The sequence below is a fragment of the Vanellus vanellus genome (assembly GCF_965231255.1).
Source record: "Vanellus vanellus genome assembly, chromosome: 4".
Taxonomy (NCBI): Eukaryota; Metazoa; Chordata; class Aves; order Charadriiformes; family Charadriidae; genus Vanellus; species Vanellus vanellus.
This window is the reverse complement of record NC_138909.1, coordinates 57,861,275-57,881,905: the sequence shown is the minus strand read 5'-3', so window position 1 is coordinate 57,881,905 and position 20,631 is coordinate 57,861,275. Positions and strand designations below refer to the sequence as shown.

The 20,631-nt window shown below is 43.0% G+C and overlaps 1 protein-coding gene across 1 annotated transcript in view; it reads right to left on the bottom strand.

Annotated features, from left to right (window-relative positions):
- STX18 (syntaxin 18) overlaps positions 1-17,035 on the bottom strand; it is a 79,516-nt gene extending 62,481 nt beyond the window's left edge. Inside the window, exon 1 of the mRNA XM_082482101.1 lies at positions 16,822-17,035. Within this exon, the coding sequence (XP_082338227.1) occupies positions 16,822-16,986 (165 nt within the window). The 5' untranslated portion in view covers positions 16,987-17,035. The remainder of the gene's footprint in view (positions 1-16,821) is intronic.
- Between the last annotated feature and the right edge of the window lie 3,596 nt (positions 17,036-20,631).

The following is a 20,631-nucleotide window of genomic DNA, read 5'->3' as shown; positions in this document are numbered from 1 at the left end:
ATGGTGTATCATTGTGCCTTTACACAAATCTTTAAAAACCAAAGAAAGGAGATATCCAATTCATACACATGAAACTGGGTCAGTATGCAGACTACAGCAATGTAGTATTATTTAATCAATGAATACCTCACCTTGGTTAAGGACTTCTTCAGTCTTAAGAAAACCAAATCATTTAACTGTCTTTGTGCATCCATTCCTCTTCTGAAACTTGCGAGGACAAAAATCAGAAAAAAAATGAAACAAAACCAAGCCAAACATTAAAAAGTGGTTGCTTACTTTGCAGTAACTAACTTCTGTAGTAGATAACTTGATTAAGCACCCTGTTAAATCTAATATAGCTATTTTATAAATACTTTAACATGTTGTTTCATGTAAGTTCACTTATTATTAAAAATGAAGACAGAACATTCATACATTCACACAGCCTAAGGTCAGACTGACCAGAGTCATAGGTCACTGGAGCAGTAGTCTGGGATTTGGGAAACCAGTATTCGATTCTTTGCTTTGGTACGAAGCAGTGTCCCGTATGTAAAAAGGAATTCCTGAGCCATCCCGAGACATCAGAATTGGACACAACATTTTGTCATTTTAGTAGTGCTATATCCTTTTCCTTTAATTGATAATTCCTTCTATGTTTCATTAAACTTACATCTTCTGAAAACTTAAGAGTCAATACCGAAATAAAGACACTTATGTACAGTATTTACTAGAAGACGAAGAGACCGAATTATACCCTACCATATCCACAACCAGGATCAATAAATGCCCTACTTGCACATGCAAAGGTAGTATCATGCCCAAGAATCTTTGTATAATAATGTAATGTAATAACTTTTCTGTATAGTTGAATGAGCCATGCCTCAATTTAAGCCTACAGAAAGGAACACTTTCTATTGACTATCACAGCAGAAACTACAGTATGCTACACACCGTCCAGCTGAATCAACCCAAAGAAAATAACATATAACAAAGACAACTGAAGAAAGGAGAATTTTAAATTAATAAAAAATTTGTAGCTGTCACTTGGAAACAGGTATGCAACAAGGTTCTGAAAGAAGAATATCCCAAGAACACACACATCTGTTTAATATTACAAGCCAACTGTCAACATCCTAAGTGAAGTTTTAATTTAATATTTTTTCTTTCTTGATGTTTTACCTTTAGTCAATGCCTTATGAGAGTATCAGCTTTCTATAAGAAACTGTTAAATATAAAGAAATGTTATTGTAGCATGTTTATAAAATCATAGTTCGAGAACTTTTTATTTTTCTAAAGCCTGACCACAACTTAATTATCTGCAGGACATTCCAAGCTCACAATTGCAAGCTCCAGTTCCCAAGCAATTTTAAACAATATCTACTGTACAGGACATACGGTATTGTAAATACCACAACATGGTAGTGTTTCCAAAAGTCAGCATTAGAGTCTTTAGACGTGGGTTTTATTTTCAATAAATATTTGTTTCCATACTAATCATTAAATGGTTTTCATCACCTTTACATGTTTGTCTTTCCCATGACAGTTTGCTATCACCATTTATTTTTAATATAAGTGAACCAGTTATAAGACATACAGATATAATGTATAACATGCCTTATGTTATACATAAAGTATCGTAAGAGTAAGCAGTGTGTTCCTGTGCAGCTTACACAATGTTTTGCTCGTTTTCCAGGAAAGAGCAAGAGTAAAGGCAAGAAAAAAAAAACTTGTTAAACTGGAGATAAGGTAGGGGGAAAAATAAGACCATCAGCTCAGCCAAACACTCTCAAAGGAAAAGAAATTCCAGCCTAAGAAAGAGAAATCTCAAAAAGCCTGGGAATTCAAAGTTGTTCCTCTTTTGTAAGAACATCCAAACCACTAGAAAATAGGCAAGAAGAAAGAAAATCCATGATGCAATTATGCCTGTATTTTCGACATCAATCTGAAACCCAGCAGATGATGCAATACTTCTAGAACAACTCAGAACTCCAAAAGTATGTTTTCCTCTTCAAAACACCAATACTCTGTAGAACACCTTGGTTTCAACACATTGCTGACAAACTCCCCTGTCTTCCTACTCCTTAAATCAACCTTCCCTTTCTCTGGAGACTGTTTCAGGAGTCAGGCTACTCTGTGCTCCCCGGCATGCTGCCGCTACAGAGCCAGTGTGAGGAGTCCCCACTGCACCAGTGGTGGGCTGCCATATAACTCCATGCTTCGTTCTCAGCTCCTCTTTTACCTGCCTCGCCTCAAGTGTGCGTTTTGTTCCAGAAACCCCCACAAGTCCTGCAGCAAGATTATTTCTGGTCTTATAAACATAGTGATATTTTACTTTCACCTTTACTAAACATTGCAGGACTTACTTCCCCCAGCCCCAATTGAAACAAAAAAAAAAAAAAAATAATCACTGAATGATCACACTAGAATTCTAATTCAAATATTAGAGCTCTAATAAACTTATGAGTCAAACTAAGACCCCCTTCTGTTATTTTCAACCATAGACCAGCATAACATTTAAGAGATTCTGGTTATCCTCACAGGACCTCCAACAACATCATTTACTTGAAACCCATTTCACACTTGCTATCCAACTGAGACACGGAGAGGTGGGAAACACCAGTCAGTTGCATCTTGTACTAAAGAAACAAAATATTCAATTTAGAATCGGTGAGAATCATCCACATTCAAAACCGTTCAAAAATGTCAACCAAAAAAAGAAACATCCAGTGGGAAACAACAAGCAATCTATTAATAGTGGAAAAGCAAAGACTGAAAGGAACTTGGATTACATTTAAATGTATCTGGTTTTTGTTTTGTTTGTTTTTTTCAAATGCTGGACAATATCTACAGAAATGGAATACATTTAAATTTAGAGCAGATGCAGCACATGCACTTTTATATTGCTCTCACCACCCTCCATTAAAAGGGAAGGCAGAGCCAGAATGAAGGGGTAAAAACGGACAACAAACACCTCAGGGTTGGTACCTGATCACTATAAAAAGTCATTGTTTGGCAGATAGAAAGCTTTGACACACCACCCTGAAGTCAGGAAATTCACATTTTCAAGAAAGTATCCATGATTTAAAATTCTGTGCAATTATATCACACTGTAATATTTGCAACACTAAAGAACATTTTCCCCAAATTGCTGGAAACAATTCATACCTCAAATTTTCACCCTTTAATTGCTTTCATTGCTGAAGCTATCGTACCAGGTTTTTAATATTTGCCAGTCTGAAAAATATTTTCAAGTATAGTGGTCTGAAGTTTCAAAGCCAGAGTATATAATTACATAATCTTTCACTGGAAAACTATATCCTTTTGTCTATGGTAAAACATACAAAAACTTAATCCACTCATTACCAAAAACATCACAAAGAATCAGCTCAGTGTTACAGCAATAACTAATGCTGGTGATCAAAACGAGCCCCAATTAGCAAAAAATGCAAGTGTCAGTACTACTTGTGAAAGCAATGATTTGTAACCTATTTTTTGAGAATTTCCAAAATATTTATGCTTTGAAATAGATTAATTTGAAATAGAAAAGATTAAGAGAATTGAAACTTCTTTTTCTGATTATATGTGTGAAGCATAGCTGGCATCCTAAATTACAGTATCTCCCCATTTTATTAATATTTCAATACACTTCAGAGCTCAAAGCAATTAACATTTGTGATGACTCAGAAATTCTGTTCACTAATTGTCACAGAGAAGAAAACTCCTCAGTCCAAGTCTAGATTTAGCAGAAACTAACAAAAGTAGTACTTTTCAAATGTCCAAAAACATCCCCCTCTACCTAACTCAGCAAGCAGGATACACCATACACACAGAAAATGAGAACTGCAGGAAGCTGGGAAGAGTCACGGGTAAGCTCTTTGGGCTACTATCCACCAAACTTGTCCTATTTTCGAAAAAGAGGAGGAGGAGAATCAGAACCTTAAAGTTACTAACTTCCAGAGAAATTAGCCTTATTTTGGCTTCACTGCCAATACCTGGAAAAATAAATCCAAACAGTTAAATCTCTAATAAATCACACTGATATTCTTTTGAGTCTGCTTGGTTTTAAGTTCCTTTCTGTCCCAAACAAGAGACTACATTTAAAAAAAATACAAATACAGAGCCCAAAGCTTCTAGCAATGACAGTGGATCAAAATACTCAAAATAATGAGCTGTTCTTGCTCCAAAATCTTTGATAAAGTACTGAAGAGAAACAGTAAAAAGCATAAATGCATCAATTAAATTCACTAACCTGTAAGTTTTAAGTTTCATTCTCACTCTTCCTTCTTCCATTTCCCTTCCTGTCTTTCTTATTTAGATGTATTCTATCCAAACCTCCGTATCATTTCCTCGTATTATTTTTTTTTTACCCATATTTCTACCTCTCATGATAGACTGTCTCTTCTCCAACCTACGTCATTCTATTTTCTTCCAGTTAAGCCTGCTCACTTTCCGTTGTTTTTCTCCTTCATTATATCTCTCAAGCTTTTCAGATGCCCCAGGATCCACCACCCTGCCCCCAGCTCTCCTTTCTCCTTCTTCAGATGTCATGCTAATGTAACCTATGGTCGAGAAAAGAAGGAGGCTACACATGATAAACCTCCAGATTCTTCCATTTCAATATGCACTACAAATTTCCATGAATTTTATCCTTATTTGTGGCAAGATGACAAATCAAGAACTCACAGGAGGTGTTAGTTCAATGGACAACCATGGTCAGGAAAGAATTGACAGTGATCAGTTACATGATGCAACAGTTCCTCCAAAAAACACACAACCAACCTGGAAGGAGGTGAGGACGAAGACAATGTACTCAAAATGGGAACTGCAGCCTTAGATACTTTTGGACTCCTCAGCATCACATGAGGTCCAGTTAGTCAAAACAAAACTAACAGGCAACTAAGGAAAGTTGACTCCCAAGCCAACTTCCAACCCTGCTGTTCAGTTACATTCAGAAAACAATTCGCATGGAGTTAAGAATGTACTTAAAAACAAACAAACAAAGCAGGGGGGGACAATGACAGACATCTCCCAAATGTAAAAGTCTGTAACTCTTCCCCCAAGGCCAACCTATAACCTCACCACTTTTACTCATGTGAGTTTTCCTAAAACCAGAAGCATCACATGGGGAACATTAGTGATTTGGCATTTAATCCTACTGCATTAAACAAGGTGAATATTTCATTCCCCTCCAAAAACTTAAAAAAAAAAAAAAAAAAAAAAAAAAGAATCTTTCCTCTGCTATTTCCTTAATCATTTTTTTGTGTTTCTCCTCTACTAATTAAAATTATCAACTTCTTTCCCTTCCATCTCTCAGGCTAAATTTCTTCTCTAACAAGGATGAAGGAAATGAGAAGTAAAAACAATAAATGCCCATAATAAAAAACGAACATCAACCATAACTTACACAGAGGAAGAGATAAATCTGAAATATTAGAAAGCAGTACACTAACTCCCTATTTGAAAAAGTGTAATTCAGCATTATATTTTCTGCCTAGAAAATGGGGGAGGGGGAACCCATGCGCATGTAAACGAGTACTTTGTGAACAAGTACTGTGAACTTTGAGGAAAAAAGTGACTGTTCATAACAGTCAGAATTAATTCTAATGACCTCAGCTATGGGCCCAATTTACTATAACTTACCTCTCATTAAAAGTTAAGAAGTGAAATGAAATATCACTTGCTGTCCAAAATTTGGCACGGTCATTAATTTCTAATAAAGACTATAATTGGCTATACCATAAGCAGTATATATTTCCCTTGCATCTAAATATTCTCTCATGGGAGTTATTCTTATGTAATCATTAGAGTCAAAACGATTGTATAAACTAGCTTTAGTAAATCAGGTTAGAATTTTTTTAGTTTGAGTATAAAACTAAAACCATTAAAGCGCAGCATTTAAACCATTTTTGGCCATTTCCCTCACAGCACTGCTTAGGATCAGCTATGCAACTACAACAGAAGTAGTTCACTACGTGACCATGCAGTCTTTGATGCACTGCCTGTGTTCTGCCATGGACTTTAAAGGTACCACTCTCAGATATGGAAGGTTTTTTTTATTTGGAACTATTTTTGATTTGTAAACCCCTAGAAATTTTACAGTGAAGGTGCAGACTTGCCTTTCTCTATGTACTGGCTACTGACTATATACTGTAACCAGACCCATTACACAACTTTGGTTGCTGAATTTTATTCTTGGTACCTCTTCAAACAATCCTGAATATTCTGAAAGGGATCGGAAAGTATTTATGTTTAAAACCACTCACTTAATTGTGCTATGTCAATAATTATGTCATACTATTCAACATGGTCCTATACGGTCAATTTGGGGGACCAGCTACTGGTTTGGGCATTCCCCATGCTTTTTTAGGTTTTATTAATGCAGTAACAGTGGCAAAGATTAAGGCACTGTAAACACCATATACAAACACCCCTACCCCTTTTTTCTCCTAGGAAAATGCTCCAAATACCAAACTGTGCAAAGATGTGCAGGAAGATCCCATTTGGGACCAAGGACAAAACATCAGCTCTCCATCTCTTCCAATAGCAATGCTATTTTGAATTATCCTATAGGCTGTATCCAAACAATGAAACCCATTAGACTTATGCAGGTATTCATGAAGAGCTGTTTTACTCAGAGTATGTAAGATTAAAAAAAAAAAAAAAAAAACCACAACACACACCAAACAAACAAAAAAGCCACCACTAACCTACATGTAGCCAGAGCAGTACACTACAGAAGTCAGATTGCTTTGTAATTAAAAGGTTTGCTCAAAATTTACATTCAGTGTCATTTGTTCCAGCTTTCACAAGAACTAGTTTTGCAGACAAGTTTTATGTGGGGATTTTTCCTCCTCATTATATATTTTTTACAGAGTAGCCAAACATACTTTTGATGTGAATATCAGCCTATCATACCAATTTTTTTGAAGAATCATTTAATCATCCTACAGAATCCATACGCAGAAGTTATATGAATAACAGATGTTGTAGCCTCATGAATCTGGCATCCTTATGCGTTCAACAGCTTCAAACACAGACATTTGATCATTCTGAAATTTTGCATTAGAAACATTAACCTTTCAAATTTTCCATTCTCAAGGATATTTTTTCAGATATGTCTGATACTGCTTTTGAAGAATTCATACTCCAGCACTTCATTTTTTAGCTTTTCACAAGACCTTAAAGAAGAGGCTCTCCCTAGCAAAACACAAAATTTCATTCATGGTTGCAATCAAGCCCACCATGAAATTCTACTTGACCATTAATTTATCTTTATTTCTGTTAATATGCTATATCAGCCCTGATTCCATTTCTCCAACACATACTAAACATTCAGCAGTGATAAAAAATTCTCATTCCCTCAATATTTTCCAAATAACTAAGAAAGCAGACAGATGATATTCCAAATAGCTCACACTTGCCATAAAAAAGTAACAGGAAAGGCTTAAAAAAGTAACAGGAAAGGCTTAAAAAAGTAACAGGAAAGGCTTAAAAAAGTAACAGGAAAGGCTTAAAAAAGTAACAGGAAAGGCTTAAAAAAGTAACAGGAAAGGCTTAAAAAAGTAACAGGAAAGGCTTAAAAAGTCAGATTTCCTAAGACAGAAGTTCAAGCGCCAACCACCTTCCAAACCTGACAATCTTTTAAAATATCCAAAACTGCAGGTTTAAGACCATGGTAAAGCTGTGAACAAGTGTCACTAAACTGGGCCTATGCTATATCTGAACTGCTTATGTTTGTCACTGAGCACTTCAAGCACTTTTTTTTTTTATTTCACAGAATCACAGAATGTCCTAGATTGGAAAAAAACTGTAAGATCATCTAGTCCAATCATTAAACTAACACTGATAAGCCCACCACTAAACCATGTCCCTAAGCACTAGATCTACACAACCCTTAGATACCTCCAGGGATGGGGACTCCACCACTGCCCTGGGTAATGCATTCCAATGCCCGATGACCCTTTCAGTATAGAAATTCTTCCTAATATCCAAACTTCCCTTGACGCAACTTGAAGCCATTTCTTCTTGTTCTATCACCTGTTACTTGACAGAACAGGTCGACTCCCAGCTCTCTGCAACCTCCTTTCAGATAGTTGCAGAGAGCTGTAAGGTCTCCCCTCAGCCTCCTCTCCTCCAGGCTAAACAACCCCAGTTCCCTCAGCCACTCCTCTAAGACTTGTTCTCCAGACCCCTCACCACTTTCGTTGCCCTTCTTTAGACATGCTCCAGTGCCTCAATGTCCTTCTTGTGGTGAGGGGCCCAAAACTGAACACAGTACTCAAGATGCAGCCTCACCACTGCTGAGTACAGGGGTAAAATCATCTCCCTGGTCCTACTGGCTTCACTATTCCTGATACAGGCCTGGATGCTGTTGGCCTTCTTGGCCGCCTGGGCACACTGCTGGCTCATGTTCAGCCAGCTATCAATCAACACCCCCAGGTCCCTCTCTGCTGAACAGCTTTCCAGCCACTCCTCCCCAAGCCTGTAGTGTTGGTGGGGGTCGTTGTGGCCAAAGTGTAAGCCTGTTACACTTCATTGCATGCAACCCCAGCAGTGACAGAACAGGGGGCACATCTGTCTGGCAGAGCATCCCATCACCCCAGCAGTGCTCTCAGCATCCCACACCAGCTCCAGTGACCTGGGTGAGTCAGCCCAACATGGGGAACCAGCAGGAAACTCTGCCAGTAACAAAAAGAAAAGAAAAGGCAGAGTTTTCTCTTGACCCAGTGAGTTGAACTGATTCACCGGGCAGGCACGTGACCACTATTTAAGGGAACGAGAGGAAAAGATGGATCTGGTCAGCATATGGGGCCCTCTGTTCCCCTTAGAAGGGAATCACCCACCAACCGTTACCCTCCTTTTATTTTTAACAGCAGAAGTCCTAATACACGGGGCTGGCTGGCTCACCCTTGGCAACCTCCTGCCATGGGCCTTCCTCTGTGTCCTCATTCACCTGCCCCTCAAGTTCCAGAGACTCATACCTGCTGTGTAAGGGCAACTGGGAAGGTGAAGGAGGCTGGGGAGGGTTTCACCTGCCTCCCCGAGCACAGGCCTGTTGCCATTCCTCCCCATCCCTTAGGTCCCTTCCTGCCGGATGACAAGAGGGGAGGGCATCCTCTGCTACTCGCGGAGCCTCAATCTGCTCCCTCGGCCTCAGCATGCGGCTCCACCAATCCATCTCTCTCTCACACTCCCTGATGGCCCTTAACCTTTCCACCTCCTCTTTCAGTCCTGCCACCGTGCTGAGCAGACCATTCCCCTGCTCACAGCGCACACAGGTGTTGTCTTTGCTGCCCTCCAGTCTGAGGGACGGGCTCAGGCACTCCCTGCAGCCAGAGACCCGCACGGCTGCGGCTTTCTGTGGGAGCTGTGTTTGGCTCACAACATTCCTTCCAGCAACGGCTTTGGGCCGTGCAGTGACCGCGGTCGGGTCCTCTTCCCGGGCGGGCAGTGACTACTGCTTTGCCTATGGAAACAGCCGGGGGACCAGTTACTGCCCATCGCTCTTACCCGTCCGCCCGGCGGCGCTCTCAGCCCCCGCCCGCGCGCCCCTCCACGCAGCAGACGCCCGTGTGCCGCTCCGGCTCCGCGTGCGCTCTCCTGAGGTATCCCGCATGACATACGCCCACCGGTCACTGCCTGAGCGCCTGGCGCTTTCCCTGCCCGTTTATAACTGCCGCCTGGGGGTGTGGCCCCGCCCCCTCCGCGTCACAGCCCCGCCCACGCGCTGCCGGCCGCGGCCCAGGCCGGGCCCTCCTCCCGCCTTCCAGAAATTTCCAGAAGCCCCGAAAAGCGCCCTGTGTCGGCCCGCGCCGCCGCGACTCCCTTCCCCGGTGCGGACGTACCCGCACTGGAGCTGGTCCCTTCGGCAACCGTACTTTAATAAAAAGTATTATTTAAATACTTTTGCTCTAATCCTTAAAAATCTTCAGTCCCTTGGCACATTAACTCAGCTTAATCTCACATCTGATACCATACCAAGGAACTAATGTATTGTGTTTGCAGGGCAATATTTTGGTAGTGGGGGGACTACAGGGGTGGCTTCTGTGAGGAGCTGCTAGAAGCTTCCCCACGTGTGACAGAGCCAATGCCAGCCGGCTCCAGGACAGAGCTGCCGCTGGCCAAGGCCGAGGCCATCAGTGATGGTGGTAGCGCCTCTGGGATGACACATTTAAGAAGGGGGAAAAAAAAAGTCCTGCTGTGCAACAGGAGTGAGAATATGAGAGCAACAGCCCTGCAGACACCAAGGCCAGTAAAGAAGGAGGATGAGGAGGTGCTCCAGGCTCCAGAGCAGAGATTCCCCTGCAGCCTGTGGTGAAGACCATGGTGAGGCAGGCTGTCCCTCTGCAGCCCATGGAGGTCTACAGTGGAGCAGATAACTACCTGCAGCCTGTAATAAGTAATTTGGCAAAAATTTTGCTTCAGCTAAAATGAATGTGTGCTCGCTATGGCTTCAGCTAAGATGGGTGTGCGCTTGCTATGCGTTTGGAAAAGGGATAGTGTTAAATAAGATATCAGACGAAAGCAACAGTTAGAACTACCGAAACTTGCAGAACAAAGGGTGGTGTAGTTAGCTAAGATAACCACAGGAGTGTAAAGAATGAAGAAGCCACAAGAAGGACATGGTGATAAAGACTTCAAGCCTCCCTCCAACGACTACCAGGAAGACCCCTGAGGAAGCACAACGCCTGCACCGCTAGAAGGGAGGGGGCGTGCTCAGGGGTGGGTTGCATTCCAAGAACTTACTGATTATGTAATTGAGGGTGGGTTGTGTTCCAAAAACTCATTGATTATGCAAATTATGTTCCAAGAAGAAACATCAATAAGGATAAGGAATACAAAATAAAATCAAGCATTTGTAAAGGAAAAATGAGCCTCAGGAGGAGAAATTCCCTGTGTAACTCCCAGCGCTGTAATAAATATTCTTTGCTCCACCGAATTTGCCCCAGACTAAAATGCAATACAGTGAGCACGTTTCTCACAATTTGGGGGCTCGTCCAGGATACCTGAAGCCCAGGTTTGGAGCCTTGGACAGGTGAGTAGACCAGGACGGCGCACCACTGCTGATTTCAGCAATCCTCAGATTTTCCCCGCCCTCGGTGACGGACCAGCGGCAACAGCCCGGTGAAGGGGCTTGTGGACCAAAGAGGGGTCCCAGGGATAATACTTGTGCACGAGACCCGGGTAAGAAAATTGACTGTTAAGTACTACTCAATACAGTGAGCGCGTTTCTCACAAGCCCATGGAGGACCCCAGGCCAGAGCAGGTGGATGTCCAAAGGAGGCTGTCACCCCGTGGGAAGCCTGTGCTGGAGCAGGCTCCTGGCAGGGCCTGTGGACCCGTGGGGAGAGAGGAGCCCATGCTGGAGCAGGTTTGCTGACAGAATTTGTGACCCCGTGGGGGACCTGAAGGACTGCACCCCATGGAGAGTGCCCACGCTGGAGCAGTTCATGAAGAACTGTATCCCATGGGAAGGACTCACATTGGATAAGTTAGTGGAGGACTGTCTCCCACAGGAGGGACCCCACACTGGAACAGGGTAAGAGCGTGAGGAGTCCTCCCCCTGAGGAGGAAGGAGCAACAGAGACACCATGTAATGAACTGACTGAAACCCCCCATACCCGTTCCCCTGCGCCGCTGAGGGGGAGGAGGTAGAGAAAATTGGGAGTAAAGTTGAGCCCAGGAAGAAAGGAGGGGTGGGGGGAAGGTGTTTTTAAAGATTTGGGTTTATTTCTCATTATCCTGCTCTGATTTGATTTGTAATAAATTAAACTAATTTCCCCAAGTCAAGTCTGTTTTGCCCATGACGGTAATTAGTGCATTTTCTCTTCCTGTCCTTATCTCAACCCATGAGCTTTTAATTATATTTTCTCTCCCCTGTCCAGCTGAGGAGGGGAGTGATAAAGCGGCTTTGGTGGGCACCTGGCATCCAGCCTGGGTCAACCAAACACAACTATATAAGCCTGTGAAAGTACAATGAAATGCAGACTTTAATATCCCTCCATACTACATTTTAAATAGCCTTGTCACTGTAAAAGCCTAAGGAAAAAAAAATAATCTGCTTTTGTTTTAACTGACCAAAAAGCACTAACATATACATAATGAATTCTACCAGTCTTATGAATTTCAAGCAATGGAAAACCTGTCACTGTTATTGCAGCTTTCTTGCAGGGATTCCCTCAACAATCATTTCTTACCTGGTCCTAGTCAATACCTAACTGGTGAACAGGTGGAGAGATGCTCAAAACATTCACCATACATACAGTGCTAGTCATCTTTCATTACATATCAGACAACCCCAATGGTTGTACAATGCAGCTGGCAGCCCAAAAAAACCCAAACCAAATAAACAGTGATGGGTCAATGCTGTGGCAAAGAAAATATTTTCAAAAGTTCACAGCCATAACGTTTGTCTTTGATTCAGAAGAGGCAAACAGATCAGTTTTGTCACAGTTTAACAATATCACCAGCAACAGCAGCCTCTGCAACTAACATTACAATCGTTTTAGATAACCTGGTAACATCCTTTTGTTACCAACTTCCTCTCAAATACAAAAACCTTCATCAGCTCCCCAGACTGCAGCAATACAGTATCCCTGAGCATAAAACAGTCAGCTTTGAAAAAATACAAATACAGAACACTGAAGTATTTTTTTGTGACTAACACAAAATACCAAGAGCACACACCAAATGTATCCTCCCATCTCTAAACCAGTTTCCCCACACAATATTGACTCAAGTCAGAGCTCTTACATTCCACATTCTCCATGCCTACTTCAGTCCACGTAAAAATCATGCCAAGTTTGAGAATGTAAACCAGGACTTTATAACTGTATCTCCCAGGTGCAATTAAACTTTACCATAAATACAGAAGGCCACTGTGCAGACACAGAGTTTTCTTAGGAAAGAAAAATGAAATTCAACAGAAAATAAGGAACTATTACATCTTTGACAGCTGCTTCTCCAAATGCTAAGCACCTTCAATATTCCTTTTGAAACACCAGTTAGAGTCTGTCTTGGGGGGGGGAGGGGAGGGAAGTAAACATTTCCACAATCCTCAGATCCTACAGCAAAACTCATAGTCCTTCAGGGGGGGTAAAAGGAGGAAGAAAATATACCATGTATGATAGAGGGTTACATTGCGTAATACAGTTCAGTCAAGTGCTCAAACACATTAACAATGTGATACAAAACCTCTGTGGGATGGGATAGAAAGGAGAACTCTGATCCTACAGCTGTGTGGCTGCTCCAGGCAGGGCTGAGCACCTGCCCAGCCCCATGCTCCAGCTGTGCCGCATGTTTGGACCAGGGCTGGCTGCCGCTCCCACAGCTTGAAGCACAAGCAAAGTCAGCACAGCTCTACCTGCGAGAAGCTAGGCAAACCTTCCCAGAATATCACATTGAAAGGAGGAGGTCTGTGTGTGTAGACTCTGCATAAGCATTCCAATATTTCCATATCTGCATGTCAAATGGAAACCTTCAACTAAGGAATCTGGGTTTGTCTAATTTGTAGAAAAGGAGGCTGAGGGGCGATCTCATTGCTCTCTACAGCTTCCTGAGGAGGAGTAGTGGGGAGGGAAGCACTGATCTCTTCTTCCCTGGGATCCAGCGACAGGACATGTGGGAATGGTTCCAAGCTGTGTCAGGAGAGGCTTAGACTGGATACTAGCATTTCTTTACCAAGAGGGTGGTCAAACACTGGAGGTAGCTTCCTAGGGAGGTGCCAGATGCCCCAAGCCTGTCAGTGTTTAAAAGGCATTTGGACAATGCCCTTAATAATGGGCTTGAACTTTTGGTCAGCCCTGAAGTGGTCAGGCAGCTGGACTAGAAGATCGTTGTAGGTCCTTTCCAACCAAAACTATTCTATTTTATTCTACAACCAAATAAGGCATAATGAAAGTGGTGCCCAGGTGTAGATTATTCAGGGTCTCCACTGTTACCCTATATGGATTCTGACTGGTATCTGTCACAACAAGTTTTAAAGTCAACATTAGTTAACCATTTGATAAGTTCCTCAGATTAAACAATAAACAAAAAGGCTGTACATAGACATGGAAACATTCACTAGCTTTTGTGGAGCTTTTTAAAAAACAAATATGTTAAAGAATTAACGCATCTATCAAAGACTTCACTTGCAAGCGAAGTTGCATAACCTTGGCAGAAGCAGCTAAATTTTTAATTGCGAGGCTACAACAACATGTTTGAAAGAGGGTTTGACATATACATAATCAAACCAAACTGTATTCGGCTGAAAAAAGCAACTAAAATCGTAACTTATTTTACTACAAAGCTTATTCTTCTAGCTACAGTTTCAATGTTTTATTCACACATTACAATGGTGGTTTCTGGCCTGGCAGGTTGTTGACTCACTGTCACAAATGTAACTGAGTTACAGAAGCAGAGCAAGGCCAATCCATCTTACTCCTACTCACTGATCACCATGTTGATAGAAATCATGTTGAGACATGCTTCAGCAACACATTTTAGGCTTGGCTTTTTCTCCAAAATAATTTTTTATGCAAGTACCATTAATTAAAACCATTCTCCCCCTCAGATAGACCATTCAGCTCATCCACGTTGGCATTAGCTGTTTACTTCACTTGAAGTTCTTGTGGATAAAAGTATCTTGTTAAATTACATCTTTGTTCTTTCTGTTGCCTGGACAGTGCCCCAAGGAAGCTCAGAAAGGACGAGGAGCTCAGAGAGAAGACTGGGGCTAGTAGGAAATAGTAGCTGTGAACAGCGGGGAAACAAAGGACTAAGGCAGGAGGAAAAGGACGTAGCTCAAGCATGCCATCACTGCACAGGACTACAGCTGGGCAATGAGAAGAAGATGAGGGTGAGGCTAGGTTGAGTACGAACAAAACTTGAGAAAGAAAACCAAAACTGCAAGGAAGCAAAAGCAAGGGAAGAGAGAGAGAAGAGTCTAGAAGGGAGGAAGAAGTAGGCATGAGCCTAGTCTGAAACTATAAATTATTTGGAATACAGACACTGAAATTGAGAAGGAGGAACCAAAGTGCAGACAGACAATACTGGAGGCAATGGGGCAGAAGGTAAAAAGCTTCAGAGGGAATGAACAGAAGCCTGAGGCTTTAAGAGTATCTAGAATGGAACTTAAAACTCTCAGATTTCCTCTTGCTTCCTCTGCTACTGCAAATAACTGTGAAACACTTTGGCAAAGTATCCAAACACTGTCTACTGGTAAATCTTTAGAGGGTAACAACCTGCCCTCAGCATCAGCCCAAGTGCTGAAGTTCTGAATGGCAGATTTAAAAGTTGAATCAGTGTTGACGATGCAGATAAATGTCAACATGATGCCCTGTGATAAAGTTTCAATCCTTTTTAGAATTCTAGGTATTTACACACACACAAATTGTGTTATAAAGGCTGTCTTGTTCTAGAGTGAGACTGAAGGAGCACGTTCTCTCTAACACTGCAGAATGTGGAGTATCTTTAGTTAAAAATCAGTAAATGCAGCAGGTGAAAAAAGCTATATCTCATGGACAAAGATCCTGAATCTAGTTTTATGGTCTGGTTTGATCACTGCAGATAGATCCCTACCATAGAACTTCCAATTGACAAGTCACTTAAATCAACTTTTTATAATGGTTAATAATTATATGTTCATTTAATGGTACCCAGCTTGACATCCACTGCTTAGGCCTCAAAGCAGTCACTGAGCTACTGAACATCAAACGTCAAGTGCTACAAAACACATTAGTTTTTAAGTACTCTCTCTCAGAATTAGGAAAAGTACAATGAGCACAGAAATGCAACATTAATATCTGTACTTGAAAACTAAATTAATCATAAGTTCAAAAACCACAGAACAAGGTTACTTATGCATTCCTTGTTTAGTCCTAAACTTGCATATGCATTCTGTAAGCCTGTCTCTTTGGAGAGTGTACTGAGTAGTCTTTCAGTTTTTCAAAATATGGTCCAGTACCTTATTAAACATGTTATTCAAACCCTGCATTGGTATCAGAGTTTTCTCCCTGCCTTTTACTCAGAATGGAGGAAAATAATCTGCAACAAACGTTCACAGCATGACTGTGGACTGAGGACTATTATTAAAGCTGGTCAGCCTTCAGGTCTGTAATTCCTTAACTTCGCAGTGCTTGTCTTTTCAAGTCTTAAAACGTTCTGATTACCTTTTCACATGTAATTTGTATAAACTGGCACTTTATACCCATATTGTGTGACAGAAAAAAAAAAAAAATACTAAAGACAGCACGTACAGTGCAACATTACAAACGCTGACGCTCATTATCTGCCACGGAAGAGTTCCCTGACGTGGCAACTGGCACGAGGAAATGCTCGTGTGAACGCGCGCCGGACCGCGCGCAGACCCGAGGAAAGTCGGTTTTGCACGATGAGAAGCGCCAGCCCTGGCAGGAACGGGGCGGGGGGGAGGGTGGGGGGCAGCTAGCAGAGCCCCCCCCAGGGACGGGACGGCCCTGCCGCGGAGCGGGTCCCCGCCCGGCAGGAGCCGCGCCGGGGGGTGGGGGGGACGCGGGCGACAGGCGGGCTCGGAGCTTTCCCCAGCCGCCACATCAGCCGCCGGGCTCCCGGCTCTCAGGCTGCGCTCCCGCCCTCCCAGCCCACATCCGTGTGGGAAAGAGCTGCCCCGGGGTTGTTTGCGGGCGACTCCGGGGCCCCGCTGGCTCGCCTCGGGCCCCCGGGGAGAGCCGGAGGCGGCGGCCCGACGAGGGGGCGGGCTGCCCGCGGCGGCGCCCGAGGCGGAGCCGCTGACAAGGCGCCGTCAAGCGCCGGCCACCGGCGGGCCCGGCTGCCGCTCGTCCTCTCCCCCCCCCCCCCCCAGGTGCCCGCCGCCGCACTCACCACCTCCCGGGCCCGGCTGGTGAAGTCGCTCTTGGAACGGGCGGCACTCCGCTTAAGCAGCTCGTCCCTGGCGCTGTCTCCCACCGCCGCCACCCCCAGCGCCTTGTTGCGGGTCTTCACCGTCTTCACGCTGGCCTTGAAAAGCAGAGTGATATCCACCGCCATGGCGGCCCGCCCCCTCCGCCGCCGGACGGTGCCGCCGGCGCACTCTTCCCCGCGCAAACACGGCCCCGCGCGGCAGTTCCGGCCCGCCTGGGAGCGGTGCGGGGCCGGGCCGGGCCGGGCCGGGCCGGAGGCGGCTCCCCGGCTCCCGGCTGCCGCCGCCTCCCGCCAGACAGCAACTCTGCGCAATGAAAGTTATATTCCGACGAAACTTTGACGTCTTAGACCGCCCCGCGGTGGCGTGGTGGCAGGTGTCGCCAGGTGGTGCTGTTATACGCCGTCTCGCAAGGTTGTAGCTTGGCGACTTAGTCCGTGGAAGGACAGGTTCATTAGAGTTGATTAATACATGTTAGCAGATCTGCACTGGGACCGGGGATTGGGGCTGGTGTGAGATTCCCCTAGGAAATGGTCAGACGTGTTCACCCTGGAGAAGAGAGGGCTGAGAGGGGATCTCATCGGTGCTTGTCAGTATCTAAAGAGCGGGTGTCAAGAGGATAGGACGAGGCTCTTCAGTGGTGCCCAGTGACAAGGCAAGGGGCAACGGGCACAAGGTGGAACACAGGAAATTCCACCTCAACATGAGGAAAAACTTCTTTACTTTGAGGGTGGCAGAGGATTGGAACAGGCTGCTCAGAGAGGTGGTGGAGTCTCCTTTTCTGGAGATATTAAAAACCCAGTTGGTTGTATTCCTGCTGTAGGTGAACTTATTCTGGCAGGGGGGTGGACTAGGTGATCTCTAGAGGTCCCTTCCAACCCTGAGCATTCTGTGATTCTGTGTGTATGTCCCCTGAGCTGTACAGGTGGAGCAAACCTTCTTACACCTGGAACATGCAGCAACAATTTCTTCTCCACCAGGATGCTGACCTCCGAGGTTCTCCGACCTGCTGCCATCTGATGCTGGGACAGTATCACACCAGTACCTGGAAGACGTATCACAGTCAGTTACAATACAGTGCTGTTTGTAATCTAACTGATTCTGAAGAAACCTTCCTTATCGAACCAACTGTATTACCATGTTCTGTGCAGCTACGTGAAATTGCGTGGCACAGAGGGGAAAACTTTTGACCAAATAAACAAATGGTAGTGTTATGTGTGTGTGTGTATATATATATATATATATATAAAGTATGCCATATAATACTCTGGGATCCAGCAGATACCATGCACATTTTAACTGTGCTCTCACTGACCAGAAGCACATTCCCTGAGGCAGTCCCCAAAGAACACAATTTCAAAATCCTGCCTCTCCCCAGTGGACTGAAACTTCATCAACCACAACTATGTTTCCTATCTGCTCCAGGCTGTCTTCCATTGATGATTACTACCCTGCTTTCAGTTGAATTCTCATCATTTCAGCCTTAGCTATAGATTAGTGATTCCCTCAGAGTTGTATTGGGATTAGTATTCATTCACACTTTGTTATTATTGTTCTATTTAAAGTTGTGTTTTTATTGTGTTACAGATATATATATTCCTAATTAAAGGAACAGTTTTAAGTCCCTGTCCTCGGTGCTGGATTTACCACGAAAATCTATTTTAAAGTATTAAAAAATTGGACAATGAAGGAGACTAAACTTTTCATTCCAGGAATGCCAGCAGTATTTGATCGAACCTCGAACCAAATGCCTTCGCTCTTTCAAGGTTAAGAAATTGAGTATAAGGTACTTCAGCAAAGGACGTATTTAATACAGCTGTGTGAAATTTACACATAGTAAATCAGATAATTTCAGGTATGTTTCCTAAAATTGGTTGTTTTCCTTTCCTTTGCATTACCAAACCCAAAATAAGCACACTTAATAAAATTCCAGGAATACCTTGTTGATCCCACTGACACCCTCAGCCTGGAACTCCCTGAAGACACTTCTGAGACGCATTCCCCAATGCTACGTGTTAGAGTAGTTTTCACATGCTGTGGTTCTGCCATCCTTACTGTAACTAGTACCTCACTCCACAAGTAGGTTACTTCACAGGCAATGGCACAGGTAACTTCTTGCCAATAGAAATAAGCTTGGCCCACTGTAATTAAGCTCCTGAAAACATAGGTGGTAGAATTAACCTCTGGTTGCAGCATATTCAGCTATATAGCTTGTTCCAAAATTTAATGAAGTTAACATTTACACTCCCTTGAAGTATTACCATTGAAGTAGGCACTGGATAAGAATCTATAGATTTTTGCAATTAGAGTGCTGCTTTTTTACATTTAAACTGTAGGAATAGGAAAGTTATTTTGAAATTTTGAAATTTGCCTTCCCTTCTGCTTTCAGAAAACAATTTATTGGTGCCTATGTCATGTTATAGTTTACTCATTTTCTACTGAAATTTAGGTGCTTTAAAATAACTGGAATACTCTATATATTTTTGGATGAAAAGAAACTACAGTTTATTAAAGCAAAGTAAATTTTAACAGACATACTATAGTTTACCTCCTAACTTTGCAAAGGTTTATACACATACTAAACCACTGTGAATACTGTAAATACGCCCATTGAGGCCAGCCGAACCCCACATGTCACATACAGTCAAGCACATACCCTTTTTACCAGATCAGGACCTTAGCTGGAAATTCTTTGGGAGCAAGGTTGTGTCTTTATTTCTACTTTTACTTATTTATTTGTGCTTTATGCATGTGACCAGTAGTTACTGAAAACCACCCCAAAACAGAACCTCAACAGTCTTAAAACTTCAATTTGGGCACAAGGAAATAAACAGAGACACATTTTAAAAGAAACACAGTGTTAAAACTCCATATAGCTGATCTCATCTGTCAGAAATGGACTGAACAGTTAATCCGGCAAAAGAAAAAGTTGAAGTACCTTTCTAATGTGAAAGAAGGTTGCTCAAATGGTCTAACTCATTAGGTATATAATACCCAGGGCCTCTGCTGTAGAGATAAAAAGATAGCTTTGAAGATTACAACTGCTTTAAAATCAGTTGCAAAGAACTGGTGCCCAGAGCTTTTATTTGAACTTGATCCTAGCTTCCTGTATACAGTAACTGCAGCTACTCGGTCATTTTTTGCACTTCCACAGCCACCTTGTTTTGAAAGTTGAAAGCTTACTTTGGAGCAGATAGGTTTCAAAAGTACATGCTGGAGCTTCCTGTAATTGCTAAAAAGACTAACCTTGAAATTTAAGATTTTAAGGTTGGAGTAAAATTCTAAAACACACACAAAGGACTACAGTACCACCACAAGCAATGCAGATAGATCTGTAAGAATGCATGCGCTGTGCCCTCAGTCGTGCCTCAGCAGGAGCATGTCTGGAAGAGGAGGAATTAGGAGTTTGCAAACTACAAGAGTTTTGTGTGCAGTGTGAGGACAGCAGGCTGGTCATCAGGTCTTGGTGTACCTGCTTAACGGGCATGTCCAGTAAAATGTCCTGGGCAAACCTGCTAGTGAAAAGGAGTCAATGTTTCCCTGTGGTTATCAATCAGGGTGCCCATTAAAGAGGGGCCGGTGGGCTGCATCTTCACTCAGAGACAGGTAACTCCTCACGTTTTAACTTCCTTTTGTGTGAGAAGTAAACGAAAGAGATAAAGCTCCTGAACTTCTTCCCTTCCAATGCACTCCAGCTAAAAGGGTTCAAATTTGGCATGGACAATAGAAAACTATCTGTGGCCCTTTTAATACATTTTGTATTTTTTCTGGCA